This window comes from Dipodomys merriami, unplaced genomic scaffold, assembly GCF_024711535.1.
Source record: "Dipodomys merriami isolate MVZ:Mamm:240054 unplaced genomic scaffold, mDipMer1.0.p SCAF_911, whole genome shotgun sequence".
In the NCBI taxonomy this organism is placed as follows: Eukaryota; Metazoa; Chordata; class Mammalia; order Rodentia; family Heteromyidae; genus Dipodomys; species Dipodomys merriami.
In genome coordinates this window covers 308765-330000 of record NW_027206526.1, presented here as the reverse complement: position 1 = coordinate 330000, position 21236 = coordinate 308765, and the positions used below count along the sequence as shown (strand labels likewise).

Sequence of the window (21236 nt, the reverse complement as noted above, 5' to 3'; positions counted from 1 at the left end):
TGTACCACGGAGGCCTGGAGACTGAGACCCCTGCGTGTAGCTGGAGATGGGTCGTTAAGCAGGGTGTGCAGTTGTGGATTTTCATAGATTGACAGCTCTCAGTGTCTCGGCTCAGACCTCAGGGAGGGTGGGACCTGCTCTGGACCCAGCCGGCAGGGACGGGGTGGGCTGCCTCCAGGGCTGTGGCCTGGGGTGCTGGGGTCCCGGGGGCTGTATGTGAGAGGCGTCTCTGTGGCAGACATGGTTGGGGAGGTGCCAGGTATGGGCGTGACCGGGCAGGGGGTGGGAGCAGAGGCGTGGAGATGGCCTGGGAAGAATGACATCAAGCTCAGGGCGTCTGCTGGACTTACCTGTCCAGCATCGCATTGACTGCTGCTGCTGCTGGGGCAGCTCAGGGGTCTGCATGCAGGAGATGGACACTGCCAAGGGAGGCACCCCAGATGCTGCCAGCCGGGGAGCAGTGGCAGTGTGGGTTTCCAGAAGACCATTCAGTCAGGGATAGGGGTGTGAACCGGAGCAGCTGGGACAGGGAGCCAGGGCAGAGGACAGTCAAGTGTGTCCGGTGCATGTGTGTAATGGAGGGGACAGGAGACGGAGCCCCAGGGCCAAGGCCAGGCTAAGTGCAGGGTGGAGGCTGGGCCTGTGGCCGTAACTGTGCTGAGCCCGTGGGCTTCTCACTTCTGGGCTGCTGCCCCTGCCCCACCCCAGATCCCTTGTCCATCCGCAGGGCCCTGGCACGCCGCGCAGGGTCCGGGGTGCCATCAGAGCCGGCTGAGGCAGAGGGGTGCGGGCGCATCAGGTTTCCAGGCTTGGCTACTTGGGAGCCCCAGGGAGCCAGTGAAGGAGCGTTGAGTTCGGAGAGTTGGGTGTGTATTTGGCACACCCCGTAGGTGCCTGGCACACCCTGGAACATTATTCTTTCCTGGTGGGAAGTGCCCAGCCGCGATCCTGAAGACGCCTTTCATCAGACTCGGGTGTCTCTGACACAGGAGGTGAACTCTGCAGCTTCCAGGAGGGACTCCCGAGCTCCGGGCAGAGGTGTCCCTGTCCTGGAGGTCCAGCTGCCCAGCAGGAGCGTGGGGCGCTCAGTGATAGAGGCGCACCCAGCATCCCCGCAGCTGCAGACTGTGACGCCAGGGTCCCTCGTCCCCACAGCCACCGACGCGCCAGGCAGGAGCCAGGCCTGGCCTCTCCCCCAGAATTCCCCGTTCCTGCCCCCGCACGCGGGGTCTGGGCTCCGCCTCTGTGCAGTTTCCCCTCACCCATGCACGTGGGAGGGCAGGAGAGCAGGTTACTTAATCTCGGCACTTAGGAGATGGGGCCGACCCTTTCCCTGCCCTGCAGGGTCATAGGTGATAGGAGACGCTGTAGAACTCAGACATTTCTCTATGCCGACGGCACACGTGCGTCTCGGCACCTTACAGATTCTCAACAAACGTTACCCTTTGTTTTGTTGTTTGTTTGTTTTTTGCTGGTACAGGATTTGAACTCAGGGCCTTGTGATTATTCAGCTTTCTCATTTGTTTGGCATTTCGCCACTTGAACCATGCCTTCAGCTCGGCTTCTTGCTGGTTATGTTGGAGATGAAGTCTTACGATCTTTTCTGCTCCCGCTGGCTTCAAGCTATGATCCTTTCAGATTTCAATCGCCCAAGCAGCTGGTCTAATAATTTCCTTTTTATAAGATGAAAATGACCTTTAGAAAATTGGGTTCTTAGGCTGGGAAGTTGGCTCAGTGGTAGAGTGCATGCCTCACTTGCATGAGGCCCTGGGTTCTATTCCTCAGCACCACATATGCAGAAAAAGCCAGAAGTGGAGCTGTGGCTCAAGTGGTAGAGAGCTAGCCTTGAGCTGAAGAGCTGAGGGACAGCGCCCAGACCCAGAGTTCAGGCTCCACGACCAACAAAAACACCCCCCCCCCGAAAATTGGGTTCTTAGGATGTCCAGTTTCCTAGTCTGTGTTTTTTTTTGTGTGGTACCGGGGCTTGAACTTGGGGGGTCACGGTTTTGCTTGGCTTGCTCACAACTGGCACTACAATGTGAGTCAGACCCTGGCTCTGGTCTGCCTTTTTACCGCTTACTTCCTTTTCTTTTTGGTGGTGCACTCAGAGCATGAGCTCTTCCATCAAGCGACTCCCCAGACCCCAGCCTCCGCTACTTTAATGGATGGTCCCATGTGGTACGTTGTGGCCTTCCCGCATGTGAACCCTGATCCTGCCGGATAACTGGCTTGTGTGTAACCGTGGAGACCACGTTCAGAGCCCTGCCTGCCAGCTGTTTTGAATTGTGCAGCGAAGGCCTGTGCTGAGAAGCATTGGTTTCTCGCACGGGGCCATGTCTGGCCTGGGACCCACCGCTGCCCCCGGGGTGCCCACCCTTCCAGCCTCTGAAACGCTGCTCTGCACCCCACCTGCGAGGTCTTGGGGTGCTTGTCTTTCTGCTCCCAGGTTGTCTACGTAGTATCATGTTCTCGTTTGCTTCACTGTCTGCAATGACTGTATGTCCCCATGTCCTCCTCTCAGAAGTGATTGTTTTTAAGTGAGAGCCTCCATCCTGCTCTCCAGGCGGCACTGCTGTGAAGGGCTGGTGGTGGGTCTCTGAGTCTCCTTCTGTGTCCCACCTGGGGGAGGGAGAGCCCCCGGCTTGACTGATTCTCCGAATTAGACTGACTGTGGCCAGCGCCTTCCTTCCTGCTCACTCCCCTACTAAGTTCGAAGTTCTATTTCACCACATCCTGGGTTTTACTGCAGAGGAAAAAAGACCAAAACCCCACAAAACCCCAAATACGTTGCTAACTGCATTTCTGTTTTTTAAACCATAAAGCAGTCCGTACGAGCATTTTAAAGGCTAAAAGTTAGCTCATGTGTGCAACCCTGGCTCCTCGGAGGACGAGGGCCGGAGGGTAGAGCTCAGAGCCCGCTGGGGCAGAAAAGCCCATGAGACGCCACTCCACAATAATCATCAAGACGCTGGGCTGGAGGGTGTCGCCAGTGGTAGAGTGCCAGCTAAGCAAGCAAGCAGAGTAAACTCAAGGCTGTGAGTTCAAACCCCACACCAGAAAGAAAAGAAAAAGTGTGTAAAGTAAAAATGTGAGGTCTCTGTGCGCCCCACACCCAGGGAGCGGCTGCCTTTGAGTGTGGCGTGTGGGCCACAGCAGGTGCCTGCCGCACGGCAGACTCATGCTCTGGAGCATGTCCTCTGTGACCTGGATGTCATGTTTGAGGCAGATCACCAGGGAGCGTATCCCAGGGCAGCCTTGTTCTGTTCCTAGGGCTCCCTGCTATTTTACAGCAGAGAGGACCAGTACTCCTCCAACACATCCACAGAGGGTCCAAGGATGCCCTGAGCCCCTGTGTGGGCCACACGCCTGCGCAGCCCACCTCTGTGCGTCGCACACGTGTGTGGACGCTCACCCTGTGTGTGCCACACGCCTGTGCAGCCCACCTCTGTGCGTCCCACACGTGTGTGGACGCTCACCCTGTGTGTGCCACACGCCTGTGCAGCCCACCTCTGTGCGTCGCACACGTGTGTGGACGCTCACCCTGTGTGTGTGGGCCACACGCCTGCGCAGCCCACCTCTGTGCGTAGCACACGTGTGTGGACGCTCACCCTGTGTGTGCCACACGCCTGCGCAGCCCACCTCTGTGCGTCCCACACGTGTGTGGACGCTCACTCCTGAGTGCTCCCGTGCCTGTGTGGATGTCTGCCTGTGTATACCACACACCCACATGGAAGTTCACTTTGTAAGTTAGACACAGTGAGAAGCATGCATCAGGGACTGACATAAAACAGAGCAAGGACAACAGCACAGTGTAACGTATGTGATTTTGCATTTGTGAATACTTTCTAGACCTTCGTATGGTATTTTCACGACACTGGAAGAGGGCGAGGTAGAGCCTCACTGACTGGCCTCCTGCCGTCCCCAGTGTCAGCCAGCTCTAGATGCATGCAGGTCAGCTCAGTGCAGAGCAGGAACAGGAAGTGCCCTTCCCATGGGACCCCCTCCTTCCTGCCGCCTGGCCTGCCTTGTTTCCCTCAATAGACCACAGTGGATGACCCTCATGTCCCCTGGGGCAGCCAACCCCACAGGGACCATGGCGCTCTAGGCAGGGGGCACGGGCCGGGGCTGTCTCTGCGGGGCTGGGGACAGGCCAGGGACAGGCCGGGGGACAGGCCGGGGACAAACTGGGGGACAGGCCAGGGACAGGCCGGGGGACAGGCCGGGGACAGGCCGGGGACAGGTCGGGGACAGGCTGGGGGACAGGCCAGGGACAGGCCGGGGACAGGCTGGGGGACAAGCTGGGGGACAGGCCAGGGACAGGTCGGGGACAGGTCGGGGACAGGCTGGGGGACAGGCCGGGGACAGGTTGGGGGACAGGCCGGGGACAGGCCGGGGGACAGGCCGGGGACAGGCCGGGGGACAGGCCGGGGACAGGCCGGGGACAGGCCGGGGACAGGCCGGGGGACAGGCCGGGGGACAGGTCGGGGACAGGTCGGGGGACAGGTCGGGGACAAGCTGGGGGACAGGTCGGGGACAGGCCGGGGACAGGCCGGGGACAGGTCGGGGACAGGCTGGGGGACAGGCCGGGGGACAGGCCGGGGACAGGCCGGGGACAGGTTGGGGGACAGGCCGGGGACAGGTCGGGGACAGGCCGGGGGACAGGTCGGGGACAGGTCGGGGGACAGGCAGGGGGACAGGCCGGGGGACAGGCCGGGGGACAGGCTGGGGACAGGCCGGGGGACAGGCTGGGGACAGGCCGGGGGACAGGCCGGGGGACAGGCTGGGGGACAGGCCGGGGGACAGGTCGGGGACAGGCCGGGGGACAAGCAGGGGACAGGCCGGGGACAGGCCGGGGACAGGCCGGGGGACAGGCTGGGGACAGGTCGGGGGACAGGTCGGGGACAGGTCGGGGGACAGGCCAGGGACAGGCCGGGGACAGGCCGGGGGACAGGCCGGGGGACAGGCTGGGGACAGGCCGGGGACACGCCGGGGACAGGCCGGGGGACAGGCCGGGGGGCAGGTCAGGGGACAGGCCGGGGACAGGTCGGGGGACAAGCTGGGGACACGCCGGGGACAGGCCGGGGACAGGCCGGGGGACAGGCCGGGGACAGGTCGGGGACAGGCCAGGGACAGGCCGGGGAGCACAGGCCTCTGAGGGCTGGGAGAGTCCCACCTCGGGCTGGGCCTGAAAGGGAAGGACTCGCTGCTCTTTCTGGCATGCCTGCTGGGCTCTCCAGGGAGGCCCTGGGCTTCACTGTGTCATTGTGGAAGCAGGGGTCTCCGTCCTGTTTCTCTCTTCAGAAAGGAGTCTTCGGGGCATGGTGGTGACAGAGCCGTTGGCGGCCCTGAGACTCACCCTGGCCTGAGGGGCTATCCCCGCCCCCAGGAGAGTTCCTGGCTGACGCGTGGTACTGACTGCTGAGTTTTCCAGACACGTGTCCACAGAGCCCTGGCGCATTCCTGCTCAGCGGCCTAGTGGGCTGTGCACACCCCAGCAGCCCCACCTCTTAGTGGGGCTGGGCCTCCTCCCGCCCGCCCCCCTTCCTCCTCTTTCCTCCCTCTCTCCATTTGCCGTCCGTCGCTGCTCCCTTCCTCCCACAGCTATAAGTGGACCACTGTTGCCTGGTCTCTCTGCTTCCCTACTGCACCTTGAGCTGTCGGAGGGCACGGATTCGACTGGTCTCTGTCTTCCCGTGGTGCCGACAGGTGCCGGATGTGCCCGGTGGAAACTGGTTCTGAGCTCAGCGGGGCTGCGGCCTGGCCCGGGTTGCGGAGCGGGGCTGGCTGCAGGGTCAGGCTGTGACGGGTCAGGGAGGGGTCTTGGAGGGTCACTGTTGTTCTGGATGAGCAGACTGTCCTCTTCCAGCCTGTCAGGAAGCATCGGGGACATTTCCCTCCACAGCACCAGGCTCTTCTTGCTGGGGGCTAGGAAGGAAGATGAAAGTATTGAAGGGTAAATCTGATTATTTTTGTTAATCTGGAAACTCCGACACAGCAAAGTTTCAGAATTGAGGAAGTGGAAGGAACCTCTGGTCTGGTTTCCGCAGCCAGGCACAGCCCAGGGGGTGGGGATGAGTCCCGAGGCTCTCCAGTGCTGAGAACCAGGCTTCTCCTTGTCTCCACTTAGCTTGACATATGAGCGAAATCTATGTTGATAAATATATGTTAGTGTCCATGAAAAGGGTAAAATATCTCATGGCATTTTTCTTGTAGTGCTGGGGATTGAACCCAGGAGCTAGGCAAGCAATCTACCACGAAGCTACATCCCTGCCCTTGGGTTTGAGCTCAGGGCTTTTACTTGCCAGACAGGCTCAGCTCCCAGCCAGCCCTTGGTTCTTTTGAGACAGTCTTACTACGTAGCCCAGGCTGATCTTGAACTCACGGTCCTCCCACCATTGTCTCCTAAGTGCTGGGATTACTTGTGCCACTGTACTTCCTGTCTTGTTAGTTTCCTACTTTATTTCTGTGTGTGTGTGTGTGTGTGTGTGTGTTGGGGGAGGCAGAGAGAGGCCTTAAACACTTTTTGGGAAAGGCAGGATATTGTGTATATGGCACATAAAATTTGAAAATTATAGTAAGAAAACATAGCTAAGCAATTCTGGTTAAGATTTGCTACTATTGCCAGATACCAGTGGCTCATGCCTATAATCCTAGCTACTGGAGGCTGAGATCTGAGAATCACAGTTTGAAGCCAGCCCCGGAAGGAAAATCCTTGAGTCTCTTTATCTCTAATTAACTACCAAAAAACTGGAAGTTGAGGTGGGTCTCAAGTGGTAGAGAGCTACCCTAGAGCAATAAAGCTTAGGGACAGTGCCCAGGTCCTGAGTTCAAGCCCCACTTTCTCTCTCTCTCTCTCTCTCTCTCTCTCTCTCTCTCTCTCTCTCTCCCTCTCTCTCACATACACACAAACACACACAAATTTGTTACTGTAAAGGAACTTTGATGAGCATCACTTGAGCCACGCATCACTTCAGGTTTTCTGGTGGTTTATTCGAGATAAGCATCTCACGGCCTTTCCTGCTGGGGCTGGCTTTGAACCAGGATCCTCAGATCTCAGCCTTCTGAGAAGTTAGGATTACAGGCGTGAGCCACCGGCGCCTGGCTCATGGTTATATTTTGGTATTTAGTATCATTTCCTTAATTAGATCACTTCATTTACAATTATTGTATTTGAGTAGGGATGTTTTCAAGGTCCTTGTTGTTTATGACCCGATTGCTTTCCTGAGGACCGTTAGCAGCTTGCACTCAGGTAGGAACGTGCCCATCCCAGGCCAGGTACCACAGACTGCACACTGCCATCTTTTGAATGCTCGCCATTGATGGACAGCGCCTGTTAGTTCTCTGGAATCTGTGACCTTCCCCCCTGCTGTGGATAGAGGTCTGGTCCTCAGATACTTTATCTGAGATTTTTGTCTTCCAGCCGACTTTGGTGTATCTGCCAAGAATCTGAAAACTTTGCAGAAGCGAGATTCCTTCATAGGAACGCCGTACTGGTGAGTTGCATTTCTTCTGGGGGTGGAACAGGGGCCTGAATATCTACGCATCACCCAGGGTGACCTCTGGGTGGTGAGGGGAGAGGCCCTGGGGCAGAGGCCAGCCCCCACTTGGACACATTGCTTGGCTTCCTGATTCCTTACAGTAAACCAGGAAGTAACAACGCCTATTTATAGGTACTGTGGGGATGGGCTGGTGCTCAGGGTGAGCACTCCATTCGTAAGCCCAAGGGAACCCTTAAACCGTGGTCCAGTTGCCGTTTATTTCACATCTCTGTGTTGCACACCAGGTGGCCGCCGGCCAGGGGCTGGGTGGGCCCATGCACAGTGCAGATTCATTTCCACCTCCACAGTGTTGCGACTCCTCCTCTTCCACAGCTGTCCCTTCAAGGAAACAGCTCTGACTCCTCTCACACTTACCTGCTGTTTCGATGTGTTTACGATTGTGGTGGTACCGTGTCCCTCTTTCTTGCTTGCTTATTGCTCTGTAACTCTTGATTCCTTCCCATCCCTTTCCTGCAGTGCTGTGTGTCCTCCCTGCCTGCCTCCCTTACCCCCTAGGCCTCTGCTTTGGATCGCTGCTGCCGTCTTCTGGCAGGTCTTGGGAATGCCGGCCGGCCATGGCAGGCGCTACCAGGCGAAGACATTCTAAGGAGGACGGTGGGACGTCACGTAATTGGGATCATGGCTCAGGAGGGCCCTCAGCCCTCATCTGGGCTGGTGGTGTCCTGGGCCCCTGAGTCTCTGAGACACACCATCGGGAGCCTGATTCCTAGCTCCGTGTTGTGCTGTCCCTCGGCTTAGCCCTGTGTTGTCGCTTGGTGGCTCAGGATGGCTCCTGAGGTGGTGCTGTGTGAGACCATGAAGGACACGCCGTATGACTACAAGGCTGACATCTGGTCCCTGGGCATCACGCTGATTGAGATGGCACAGATCGAGCCCCCACACCATGAGCTCAACCCCATGCGGGTGCTGCTCAAGATCGCCAAGTCGGATCCTCCCACGCTGCTCACGCCCTCCAAGTGGTGAGGAGACTCGGCATGGGCACTGGGGCACGGGCACCGGCACTGCAGGGCACGAGTCCTTGGTGGTGTCCCTGGGGCTGCCAGCTACAGCAGGGGCGTCAGCACCGCCCCCAGCCTGAAGTCACCACGGATCCCATCCTCAGGTCCGCGGAGTTCCGGGACTTCCTGAAGACAGCGCTAGACAAGAATCCTGAAACCCGGCCCAGTGCTGCTCAGTTGCTGGAGGTGAGGGACCCTGTCCTGGCCCCTGTGCCCGCCCAGCAGGGCCCCTGCAGGGTAACGGCGGGCAGGCTGGGCTGGGCTGTGCAGGCTCGAGCCGGGGCCTCGGCTTTACCTGGGTCCAGCAGGGGCAGGGGGCTGGGCTCTCCCTGGGTGGACTCCGGTGGACCAGCCCAGCCGGCAGCAGCCTTGTGGGCGGCCGACCACTTGACTGTGCCCCTGGGAGGGGTGGCCCGCTTCAGGAAGCTTTTGGAGTAGCGCTGTGCATTCCCTCCTTTCCTCACCAAGCTGGGGCTCACTTGAGGCCGCCGTGGCCTTTTCTGTTGGGTGGGAGGGGTTGCCTCCCCCAGCTCCCCTGAGGGGTGCCGACCCCCCGATCCCTGGCTCCTTCCTCCCCCGACCCCTGGGGTACTGACCCCTGGCTCCTTACTCCCCCGGCCCCTGGGGTGCTGACCCCTGGCTCCTTCCTCCCCCGACCCCTGGGGTACTGACCCCTGGCTCCTTACTCCCCCGACCCCTGGGGTGCTGACCCCTGGCCCCTTCCACCCCGCCCCCCGGGGTGCCGACCAGGTGTGTCTTGCCCCTAGCACCCCTTTGTCAGCACTGTCACCAGTAACAAGGCTCTGCGGGAGCTGGTGGCCGAGGCCAAGGCGGAGGTGATGGAGGAGATCGAGGACAACGGGGAAGAGGAGGGCGCAGTGGACACCACGTCTGTGAGTGTGGGAAGCCAGGGTGGGGCGGGGGAGGGAGGCTGGGGCTCTCTCCCCCTGCCCCACGTGGAGGTCACGTGAGGGGCCTGCAGGAGGGCCTGGCTGAGGCGTGGGGGCGGCGAGCCCATGCGGAGTGTTTCAGAGTCCAGATTTTCACATAAAACCACCTGCTGCCCGCCCTCACCTCCAGCCCCAGTGTTCAGAACCCTCCGCTCCTCCCAGGGTTCAGAGCCCTCCGCTCCTCCCGGGGTTCAGAGCCCTCCGCTCCTCCCAGGGTTCAGAGCCCTCCGCTCCTCCCGGGGTTCAGAGCCCTCCGCTCCTCCCAGGGTTCAGAGCCCTCCGCTCCTCCCGGGGTTCAGAGCCCTCCGCTCCTCCCGGGGTTCAGAGCCCTCCGCTCCTCCCGGGGTTCAGAGCCCTCCGCTCTTCCCGGTGTGGCTCACACAGGGGTTTTCGGAGGCAGCAGGCTAAGAGGCTGTGCCAGCTGCCCCATCTGCTGCTGGGCACGGGAGCGGAGTCTCTGCATGTTTGTACTTCTGCGACCCAGTGTGAAAGGCATGGGTAGGATTGCCAGCCAAGGCTGGCCCCAGGCAAAGAACACCAGACCTGACCTGAAAGCAAGAGAGGCGGGGGGGGGGGGTGACTCAGGTTAGCAGAGCGCCTGCCCCCCTGCAAACCAGACCCCAGAAAGAGAGCTGCTGGCCATGAAATCACATGGCAGTCCAGATTTCCAAGCTGGAGCAAGATGGCTGCTGAGCCATCCTTCCGGCTCCCCTCCCAGGAGGGCAGCAGTAGCCTAGAGAAGCTGCGGCTAGACTGGCAGGGGCTTCTCGGGCCTCGCCCTGGGTGCATCTTCATAATGAGGTGGTAGTGGTGGCGAGAACAGCGGCAAGGAGACCCCTACTCCCCTCCCCTAGCACCACACCCACACGGCTCGCTGTCTGACTTGGCCGTGTCTCTTCTTTAGACCCTGGGGAGCCACACTCAGGACTCTTCTGAGCCAGGCCGGCTGAGCCCACATGCCCACCAGCTTCTCCAGGAGCCGTCTGTCCCACGGCCGTCCAGCCAGGCTCAGGATGGGGTGTCTGTTGCCCACAACCAGCCCTCTGGGGATGGGTGCCCGCAAGCCAGCAGCCCTCCCGATGTGGCCCCTGCAAATGACAATGGCCTGCCAGTGCCTGTGTCCCTCCGGAAGCCCCGGCCCGTGTCCATGGATGCCAGAATTCAGGTGGCGGAGGAAAAGCAAATGCCTGAGGATCAGAGTCCTGCAGCCACCAGGTCCCAGAAGGCCAACCATGACCGGCTCAGCCCAAGCCGGCCTAGCAGCAGTGCCTTGGAGTCCCTCTGTGGCGAGAAGCTGGCCAACGGCATCCCGGAGCTCCCGGCCCCCACGGGCCCGGGCCCTTCCCAGCCGGCCTCGGACAGCGTGGACTGCAGCGCCTCCCTGTCTGCTGACCTGTCCCTGAACAGAGAGACGGGCTCCCTGTCCCTCAAGGTAACCTCATTTGGCTGTGCTTCCTAGACCCTGTCCTGCCTCTCTCTGCCTGTAGACTCTGTGTGTACAACATTTTCTTTTTGTAAATATGGTGGACTCGCCTGGAGCAGTCTCTCCCCGGCTTTTCTCCGGGGAGCGGCTGCGGTGAGGGGGCGATGCATGATGTCCTGGTGAGCAGAAGTCTGTCTCTTCAGGGATGGGGCCTGTGGCCAGGGCAGTGCTCAGCCCTCAAGGCAGGGCTGCAGCAGAGTGGGCTTTTTTCCCTTGAGCGCCACACCCTCCTGCCTTCCTTACAGCCGGCTGGCAGCTGGTCCCTGCCAAGTGGAGCCTGCACCTGTGCATCTGAACACTGAGGGTTCAGACTTGGGCTCAGGAGCAAGGAGACTGGTCCCAAGGGAGGTCTCCACCCAGTGAGGGGGAAGCTCAGCTCACACCTTGACCCTCCTGCCCCTACTCCCTGGAGGGCTGCAGGCTTCACCTTGTGTCATCCATGGAGGGTAGGCCGAAGTACTGAGTTTTGGCACTTTATGTGTTCCCTGGCCAGGACTCAAGGCTGCACAACAAAACCCTGAAGCGAACACGCAAATTTGTGGTGGATGGCGTAGAGGTGAGCATTACCACCTCCAAGATCATCAGTGAAGATGAGAAGAAGGACGAGGAGATGAGATTTCTCAGGCAAGTTCAGGAAGGACCACTGATGGTAGTAATGGTGGGGATGTACTGAGAGGGGTGGGTACTTGTCTGGGTGAGGGATGGGTACTCACTGGGATGAGGGATGGGTACTCACTGGGGTGAGGGGTGGGTACTCATCGGGATGAGGGGTAGGTACTCACTGGGATGAGGGGTGGGTACTCACTGGGATGAGGGGTGGGTACTCGTCTGGATGAGGGGTGGGTACTCACTGGGATGAGGGGTAGGTACTCACTGGGATGAGGGGTAGGTACTCACTGGGATGAGGGGTGAGTACTCACTGGGATGAGGGGAGGGTGCTCGTCTGGATGAGGGTGAGTACTCATCGGGATGAGGGGTGGATACTCATTGGGATGAGGGTGAGTACTCATCGGGATGAGAGGTGGGTACTCATCAGGATGAGGGGTGAGTACTCATCGGGATGAGGGGTGGGTACTCACTGGGATGAGGGGTGGGTACTCACTGGGATGAGGGGTGGGTACTCATCGGGATGAGGGGTAGGTACTCATCGGGATGAGGGGTGGGTACTCATCGGGATGAGGGATGGGTACTCACTGGGATGAGGGGTGGGTACTCATCGGGATGAGGGGTGGGTACTCGTCGGGATGAGGGGTGGGTACTCACTGGGATGAGGGGTGGGTACTTGTCTGGATGAGGGGTGGGTACTCATCGGGATGAGGGGTGGGTACTCACTGGGATGAGGGATGGGTACTCACTGGGATGAGGGGTGAGTACTCACTGGGATGAGGGGTGAGTACTCACTGGGATGAGGGGTGGGTACTCACTGGGATGAGGGGTGAGTACTCACTGGGATGAGGGGTGAGTACTCACTGGGATGAGGGAAGGGTGCTCGTCTGGATGAGGGTGAGTACTCATCGGGATGAGGGGTGGGTACTCATTGGGATGAGGGTGAGTACTCATCGGGATGAGAGGTGGGTACTCATCGGGATGAGGGGTGAGTACTCATCGGGATGAGGGGTGGGTACTCATCGGGATGAGGGATGGGTACTCACTGGGATGAGGGGTGAGTACTCACTGGGATGAAGGATGGGTACTCACTGGGATGAGGGGTGGGTACTCACTGGGATGAGGGGTGAGTACTCACTGGGATGAGGGATGGGTACTCACTGGGATGAGGGGTGGGTACTCGTCGGGATGAGGGGTGGGTACTCGTCGGGATGAGGGGTGGGTACTCACTGGGATGAGGGGTGGGTACTCGTCGGGATGAGGGGTGGGTACTCACTGGGATGAGGGATGGTTACTCGTCTGGATGAGGGGTGGGTACTCACTGGGATGAGGGGTGGGTATTCGTTGGGATGAGGGGTGGGTACTCACTGGGATGAGGGATGGTTACTCGTCTGGATGAGGGGTGGGTACTCACTGGGATGAGGGGTGGGTACTCGTCTGGATGAGGGGTGGGTACTCATCGGGATGAGGGGTGGGTACTCACTGGGATGAGGGATGGTTACTCGTCTGGATGAGGGGTGGGTATTCACTGGGATGAGGGGTGGGTACTCACTGGGATGAGGGGTGGGTACTCGTCTGGATGAGGGTGTGTACTCATCAGGGTGAGAAGGATGGGGTACTGTGTCTTCTACAGTATTAAGTGGGGAACCTGCTTGAGAATCTGTACTTCCTCATCTCTCCACCTGTCTACCTGCCCAGCGGTCTGTTATCTGTTCCTTCATCTGCTCGTCTACCCACCAACCCATCTATTTATCTCTCCATTCATACACACCCCCAGTGACCCACCACGGGTATACTACCTATCAATCCTTACTCCATCCATCCATCCGCCCACCTATGTATCCATCTACCTACGCATGCTGGTATCACCCACTGACCCACTCACCTATCCATCCAATCACCCGTTCATCTACCATCTGTCCATCCATTTATATACCCAACTATCCACCCGTCCATCCATCATGCATCCACTCCTCTGTCCATCTACCAGTCATCCAACCCCGCCATGCTTACCTCTTTCCTCCATCTACGTACTCACCACAGACGGTGGCTCAGATAAACTGTCTGGTAAAACTTAACCTGATTGGCCAACATACAATACACAAGACATTCTTGGTTGTGCTGTACTCTGTGAAGGAAGTGAGGGGTTTCGCCTGTACAGTGGTGAGTGCTGGGGCTGGGAGGAGGAGCGGCCATAGGCCCTGGGGTGACCGCTAGTTTTGTTTCAGGGAAGTTGCTGGCACCCTGGGGTGACCACTGCAGTGCTTTTTGTCTCATGGCCTGCACCTCTTTTGCTGGTTAGAATATTCCATCTTTTCTTCCTGAAGATCTGTAAGCACTCTTTGTATTTTGAATGTCGGTGCCGAATGCAGCCTGAGGCATTGACTTGTAACCACAGCTCGTCTTTGCCAAAGACTTGCCCGGCTTCGCCTTGGCCCAGCCCTCAGTGCTGTGCGCCGTGAACGCGGTCCCTCTGAGGCCACTTTCTCACTGGGAAATATTCCCATCCAACCTTCAGGCGCCAGGAACTTCGAGAGCTCCGGCTCCTCCAGAAGGAGGAGCACAGGAACCAGGCGCAACTGTGCAGCAAGCATGAGCTGCAGCTGGAGCAGATGCACAAGCGCTTTGAACAAGAAACCACCGTGAGTGTGAGCGGACGGGACCAGAGGGCTCTCGAGGGGTCTGGGGACAGCTCACAATGTTTGCCCAATTACTGTTGCTTTCCAAAAGCACAGAGATTCCCCTCTACAGAGAAAGTCACCCTGTGGACACAGTGCAACACCCCTCTAAGGTTGATGGTCTGCTTTCCCTTTTGCAGATGGAAATAAAATAGAGTCTCAGGGATTTTAAGCGACTTGGCCTAGGTCACACAGCAGAGAGGTCTTGGAGCTGGAATTCAAACCCGCTTCTGAGCACAACCTCAGGTTTAGAGAGCCTTTGCCGAGTTGCTCTGAACTGTTGCTTCTTCTAGACCAAGAAGAAGTTTTTTGACACTGAGCTGGAGAACTTGGAGCGTCAGCAAAAGCAGCAGGTGGAAAAGATGGAGCAAGACCACTCTGTGCGCCGCCGGGAGGAAGCCAAGCGGATCCGCCTGGAGCAGGACCGGGACTATGCCAGATTTCAGGAGCAGCTCAAACTCATGAAGAAGGAGGTGACTGAGGGCTGGCGGGGTGTTGGGCACTGCGGGCTCAGCCTCACTTCACAGCAGAGGGTCTGGGAGCTGCTCAGAGCAGCACGGCTACACCTCTGTGCATTCTCAGCTTCTTCAGCTGTGCTGGCTTTGTACCCAGCCAGGCCCTGGCATGGGGCGTGGGGAGGGCCCTTTTACCTTCTTGCAGTGTGGCACCGAGTGAAAGCAGAAGGAAGGGAGGGGTAGTGGTGGCCCTTCACACTGGAGAGGCTGTTAGCACACAGGATGTGGGCACACACACAGTAACCCCTAAGCCCTGTCCTCCCCTCCCCACCCTGCCTGCAAGGGGAAGTGTCAGGGCAGTGGGTGGAGGGAGAGCTCAGCCTGCCCTGAACGGGGTAGCCCTTGCCTCCCTTGTGAGGGGCTGGAGGGTGTGCCTTCATTTTGGGATACCCTTTCTTAGGAGAGTTAGGGGAGGACAAGCAAGCAGGAACAGCAGCCTCAGTCTCAAGTTGAGGACAGGATGAGCGGCCCTGCTGGACCGCAGGCCTGGCCTGGCCCACTGTGGGTGTGGGAGGGCCACAGGCAGCAGCCTCTAGAGCCCTGTCTGAGCAGAGCCAGCACGGGACAAGTGAGGGACCCGTCCACAGAGAAGGGACCGCAGCGAGCTCAGTCGCCAAACAGTGACGTGCAGCATTTAAAAGTAAAAACGAGGGGAAGGACTCCATGAGTCAGCTCCTGGAACAAGGGTGGTATTCAACAGGGCTGGGCAGCGCGAGGCAGCGCTCTGACTGTCCTGCTTGCTTCGTTGTTGCTCTGAGAAGATGCCTAAGAATCACTTGGAGAATCACCTGCTCAACCCGTACTTGAGCAGAGCTTGATGGGGCAGGAGTCTGCGGCAGAGGGCTCCCCTCAGGGCGGACAGGAAGTGAGGGTCCCCTCAGGGCGGACAGGAAGTGAGGGCTCCCCTCAGGGCGGACCGGAAGTGAGGGCCCCCCCTCAGGGCGGACAGGAAGTGAGGGCTCCCCTCAGGGCGGACAGGAAGTGAGGGCCCCCCTCAGGGCGGACAGGAAGTGAGGGTTCCCCTCAGGGCGGACAGGAAGTGAGGGCTCCCCTCAGGGCGGACAGGAAGTGAGGGCTCCCCTCAGGGCGGACAGGAAGTGAGGGCCCCCCCTCAGGGCGGACAGGAAGTGAGGGTTCCCCTCAGGGTGGACAGGAAGTGAGGGCTCCCCTCAGGGTGGACAGGAAGTGAGGGCTCCCCTCAGGGCGGACAGGAAGTGAAGGGCCCCCCCATGGCCGACAGGAAGTGAGGGTTCCCCTCAGGGTGGACAGGAAGTGAGGGTTCCCCTCAGGGTGGACAGGAAGTGAAGGGCCCCCCCATGGCCGACAGGAAGTGAGGGTTCCCCTCAGGGTGGACAGGAAGTGAGGGTTCCCCTCAGGGTGGACAGGAAGTGAGGGTTCCCCTCAGGGCGGACAGGAAGTGAGGGCTCCCCTCAGGGCGGACGGGAAGTGCAGGGCCCCCCCATGGCCACAGGAAGTGATGGGCAGTAACAGGAGGGGAAGAGTAAGAAGCAGCCTCCAACCAGGCAGGAAGTTCCATCACTTCCAGATAGTTTAGTTTACCCACATTTTGAATCCATCAGTGAATTCAACCATTCATCAGATCAGAGCCCTCATGATCTAACCATCTCTGAGATTGTGCTTTATTGATCTCCTCCAAATCTCTCCGTCCAAACAACCTGACCATCATTATTAACTGTCAGTGAGTACACTTAAAATGCTAGTGCTTGCTCACACGTTTTGCATGCATCAGACTGATGTCAGTGTCTGTCTCGGTGACTGAGTTTGGGGCATGCTCCTCACGCTCCTGCCTCACCCACAGACAGAGGAAGAGTTGTGCTCGGAGCACGCGGGGTGGGGGGAGCTGGCCCTCAGCATGGCATAGGATTAGGAGCCAGGCCTGGCGCGTGCCAACAGCATGGGTTTCCCTGAGTCCTGTCTGGCTGAGTGTCTGCATGTGTGCTTCTGTGCTGGTGCCAGGCGTTCTGTAGTGAACAGAAGGCAAGAAGGGAACTCAAGTCCAAGACAGCCAAAAGACAAAAGACAAGTACACTATCGAATACCTAAAACAGTTGCATACGTGCTGTGAATGCCAACTGCCCTGCTAACTAGAGACGATACAGACAGAGCCGCGTTTCCTTGGTCTGGAAGGTGTTCTAGCTGATATTTAAGCTGAGCCCAGAGAATGTTCCCACAGAGTGGAAAGAACTTAGACTGAAGTTATTTAGGAGAGCCCAAAAATGGTGTGACAGAGACCTGGAGGGTGAGGAGATATCAACAGATGACGCTGGAAGCAGACCAAGCAGAGGAGAGGCCAGGGCCAGGGCCAGGGATTGGCATCCATCCCTCACAGTTCTGTGCCTTCGGTGAGGTGCACATCAGGTTCTAGATGCAGCGTCTGTCCCAGGGTAATGCACAGTGGTGCTGGTTTCCCACCACGTTCACCCTGGGTGTTTGCAGAAGGAATTGTGAGGAGAGAGGAGGGGGTGCTGCCAGGGCCCATGGAGCCATGTCCTTTGCCATCCTGACAGAAAGCAGATTTTCTTCCAAGGACTCCAGGGACAGCTTGTGTCTGTCACTGATTCCGGGCAGTGTGGAGGTGGTACAAAGGCTCTGCTCACACGACACCTTCTCTCATTCATTCATTCATCATTAATTTATTTTTGGGCTGGGCATAGAATTCAGCATGCTAGACAAGTGCTTGTCTCTGAGACACCCACCCACCCCGACATAGTACTCAAGTTTTCCCTTATTTTGGGGTGTTTTTCTTCAGAATTTTCATGGAAGGGAAAGTGCTGAAAAGCACTGAAGGAAGCCCAGGTTCTGGGACCAGAAGAAGGGGATGGAAATGAGATAGCCCAAAGATGCCCCCGTCCAGGGTGGGAAGTTTAGAAAGGAGTGGCAGACAGCCCTGGGGGACGGTGGCCGGTGGAGGCTCCTGGGACTGCTGACCCTGCTGCTTCTGCTGTCCCTGCTGCAGGTGAAGAGTGAGGTGGAGAAGCTTCCCCGGCAGCAGCGGAAGGAGAGCATGAAGCAGAAGATGGAGGAGCACACACAGAAAAAGCAGCTGCTGGTGAGTCCCCAGCCCTGGGGTGGTGAGAAGGGGTCTGGCTGGAGCCCCAGACTTGAGGCCTTGAGTGACGTGAGGCCTATGCAGAGGTCCATCCCTTGTTCTGAACGCCCAGGAGCAGCTCACCCTTCAAGTCCCACCTGCCTCACCTCTCCACGCAGCCTTCTCTGATTCCTTCCACTCCCACTGGAGGTGGACGCCCTGTGTCTTTGCCTCTCAGGGATGACAGGTGTATGCCGCTGTACACGGCTGTTGATTGATGTGAGGGTTGCATTAACTTTTGCCTGGGTGCTACCTGAGTGGCCGGGTTTACAGATGTGTGCTGCCACGTCTGGCCCTCTATGCCCTTCATGTGAGGCACCTAATCTTTTTTTAAGCTTAATTTTATTTTCTTGCTAGTTTGGAAAGGTAAACACAGGCACGAGTGGCTTTCCCCAAGCAGCTTGGAAGGCTGGGATTGTTGGGACTCAGGCCAGCAGGAGAATGTTCTCAAGACTTTGAGAAGAACTGGATGTATTAGTAGCATACGCAGCTCTCTCCAAGCCCCACAGCCAGGCAGGAAGTGAGACCCTATGTGAAAAAAATAGTGGGGAAAAGTGCGGGCTGGGTGGGGCTTATTGGTACAAGTGCCTACTTAGCAAGCACAAGGCCGGTGGCCCAGGCCTGTGGCCTGCCACTCAGGAGACTGAGCTCTGCTTATCACGGATCACAGTTCAAAGCCAGCTCAACAGGAAAGTCCATGAGACTCTTATCTCCAATTAATCACCAAAATAGCCAGAAATGGAGCTGTGGCTCACGTGGTAGAGTGCCAGCCTTCGGCACGCGTGCACACATGTACACACACACACACACACACACACACACACACACACCTCAGGGACAGTAACCAGGTCCTGAGTTCAAGTCCCAGGACTGGCAAAAAAAAACCTACAAGGCAAAAAACAGAACAAAACAATAAAAAAAATTAGACTGGATCTCTAGACAAAGAAGTGCCATATGTTCAAGGAAAGGGAAATGCGCATTGCCATGATTTGATAACTGTGACCTGTTGACAGGTGAAGAATGGCCAGAACATATTCCATAAATGTACAATTATTGTCCATTAAAATAAAAAGTGGACGGTAGTAGTTAAAGGTGGACGATGAACTCCACCTGCCCTCGTACCTACTCACGGCCACTCAGTCCCTCTCTGGCCCCACTGGATTCTTCTAACTCAAATCCCAGATACCACAGCACCCTGTATCTATAAACACCTCTTTCATCATAGGTACAACCGGTACGACAAGATTGTGCCTTCGCTGGGAACTGGGGCAGATGCTCTGTTGTGAGTGTGCGCTTTGCACGTGCAGATGCTGGCTTCACTCTTCAGCACTCAAAAAATTAACAGTGATGCCTGAATCACTTTTTTTTTGCCAGTCCTGGGCCTTGAACTCTGGGCCTGGGTGCTGTCCTTGAGCCTCTTTGTGCTCAAGGCTTGCACTCTACGACTTGAGCTACATTTCCATTTCCAGCTTTTTCTGAGTTTATTGGAGAAGAGTCTCATGGACTTTCCTGTCTGGGCTGGCTTTGAACTATGATCCTCAGATCTCAGCCTCCTGAGTAGCTAGGATGACTGGCCTGAGCCACTGGTGCTAGGCTTTGAGTAACATTTTTGCATTCTAGTCAGCACACACATTTGTACTTCTCAAAACTCTTCCCACAATCCTCATTCCTTCCTTACCTCCTCTCCCTCCTTCTTTTTCCTCCTTCCTTCCCTCCCCCCATTTGATTCCAGGTTCAAGTAAAGCCCATCTGTTGCACTGGCCACTGTGACTTGGTATCTTGAGACATTTTCTTCTTCGTTTTCCACATTTTCTTCTCTAGCCATGCTGACCTTTCTCCTGTGACAGGAATAAACACTGTTTTCCAGGCTGACTCTGAGTAAGTCTGTCTCCCCCCGCCCCCCAGGACCGGGACTTTGTTGCCAAGCAGAAGGAGGACCTGGAGCTGGCCATGAAGAAGCTGACGGTGGAGAACAGGCGGGAGATCTGTGACAAGGAGCGCGAGTGCCTCAGCAGGAAGCAGGAGCTCCTTCGAGGTGGGCCTGGCGTCACCGAAGGAGCGCTGGAGCTGGGTGGGCGAGGAAGGCCTGGCGTCACCGAAGGAGCGCTGGGGCTGGGTGGGCGAGGAAGGCCTGGCGTCACCGAAGGAGCGCTGGGGCTGGGTGGGCGAGGAAGGCCTGGCGTCACCGAAGGAGCGCTGGAGCTGGGTGGGTGAGGAGGCCTGGTGTCACCGAAGGAGCGCTGGAGCTGGGTGGGCGAGGAAGGCCTGATCCTCTCCACCTTGAGTACACACCCTTCCTGGTGAGACAGGCAAGCAGACTCCCTGGAGTCAGGACTGAGGCGAGGGTACTGGTTACGTAGTTCCCATGTCAAGGCAAAGTGGGAAAGGGAGAGGCTGAGTAGCATGGATCGGTTAACAGGTCACAGAGATGTTGTTGACAGCCTGGCCCAAAACTGTCAGGTGGGACCCCTGCTAAGGCTCAAAGAGTTCTCTGGTCGACTGATGGTCTGTTCTGGCTGCTGTGGTACAAACCATAGACCATGTATGTGGCTTGGGAGCAAGTTCTAGGGGCCGCCAGGGCCCGGGCTGTCCTTGCTGAGGGTGCGTTTCTCGGTGTCACCAGGGCGGGAGGGGAGGGGAGGGGAGGACCTGCCTGCTCTCACTGCGCTGGTGCGCCCTCACAGACCGGGAGGCAGCCCTGTGGGAGATGGAGGAGCACCAGCTGCAGGAGAGACACCAGTTGGTGAAGCAGCAGCTCAAAGACCAGTACTTCCTGCAGCGGCACGAGCTGCTGCGCAAGCATGAGAAGGTGGGGCTCTACTGTGTGCTGCGCGGGGGGGGGGGGGGGGGGGAGGCCTCACTGTCAGGGGAGGGGAGGGGGCCCCCCTGGGCCGCAGGGGCCTTGTGGAGAGCCAGGAGCTGCTGTGGCCACAGAGATGCCCCAGGATGTTCTCTGGGAAAGTTCTGCTGAAGCCATGGGGCCTAGAAATTGGAGCAAGCCAGCATGGGGAGCTGGGCACCTGGTCCAGTCCCCCTGTGCTTCCCTTCCCCTTTGTCCTCCTGGCCTCCATCTTTCTGTGCCTCTTCCTTCGCATCCCCTGAGAAGACTCCCCGCCCCACATCTGCTGGGCGGCCTTCCTGTGCTCCCAGCGAGGACCAGCCTGTGGGCCGGATCGCCCTCTCTGTGCTGTTAGTTGCTCCTCAGGCCCCACAGTGAGAAGGGAGGGAGACACACTGGGTAATGATGCATCCCAGGGCAGATGCCAGCAGGGGCACGGGAGCTCAGAATAGAGGAGCCAGCAATCATAGAGGGGTCCTGCAGCAGGCGTGCCCACCAA

The 21236-nt window shown here is 58.1% G+C and overlaps 1 protein-coding gene across 4 annotated transcripts in view; it reads left to right on the top strand.

Moving 5' to 3' along the window:
• LOC138821406 (serine/threonine-protein kinase 10-like) overlaps positions 1 to 21236 on the top strand; it is a 54643-nt gene that overhangs the window by 24604 nt on the left and 8803 nt on the right. For 3 of the 4 annotated variants that reach the window (XM_070013610.1, XM_070013613.1, XM_070013611.1), the window contains exons 5-15: positions 7421 to 7493; positions 8324 to 8518; positions 8662 to 8743; positions 9325 to 9450; positions 10412 to 10939; positions 11484 to 11614; positions 14115 to 14238; positions 14568 to 14747; positions 17767 to 17859; positions 19804 to 19933; positions 20583 to 20707. In XM_070013610.1, coding sequence (XP_069869711.1) covers positions 7421 to 7493; positions 8324 to 8518; positions 8662 to 8743; positions 9325 to 9450; positions 10412 to 10939; positions 11484 to 11614; positions 14115 to 14238; positions 14568 to 14747; positions 17767 to 17859; positions 19804 to 19933; positions 20583 to 20707 — 1787 coding nt within the window. Of the gene's footprint in view, positions 1 to 5388; positions 5954 to 7420; positions 7494 to 8323; positions 8519 to 8661; positions 8744 to 9324; positions 9451 to 10411; positions 10940 to 11483; positions 11615 to 14114; positions 14239 to 14567; positions 14748 to 17766; positions 17860 to 19803; positions 19934 to 20582; positions 20708 to 21236 lie in introns of those variants that run through there. The other variant, XM_070013612.1, reaches the window with a different exon arrangement.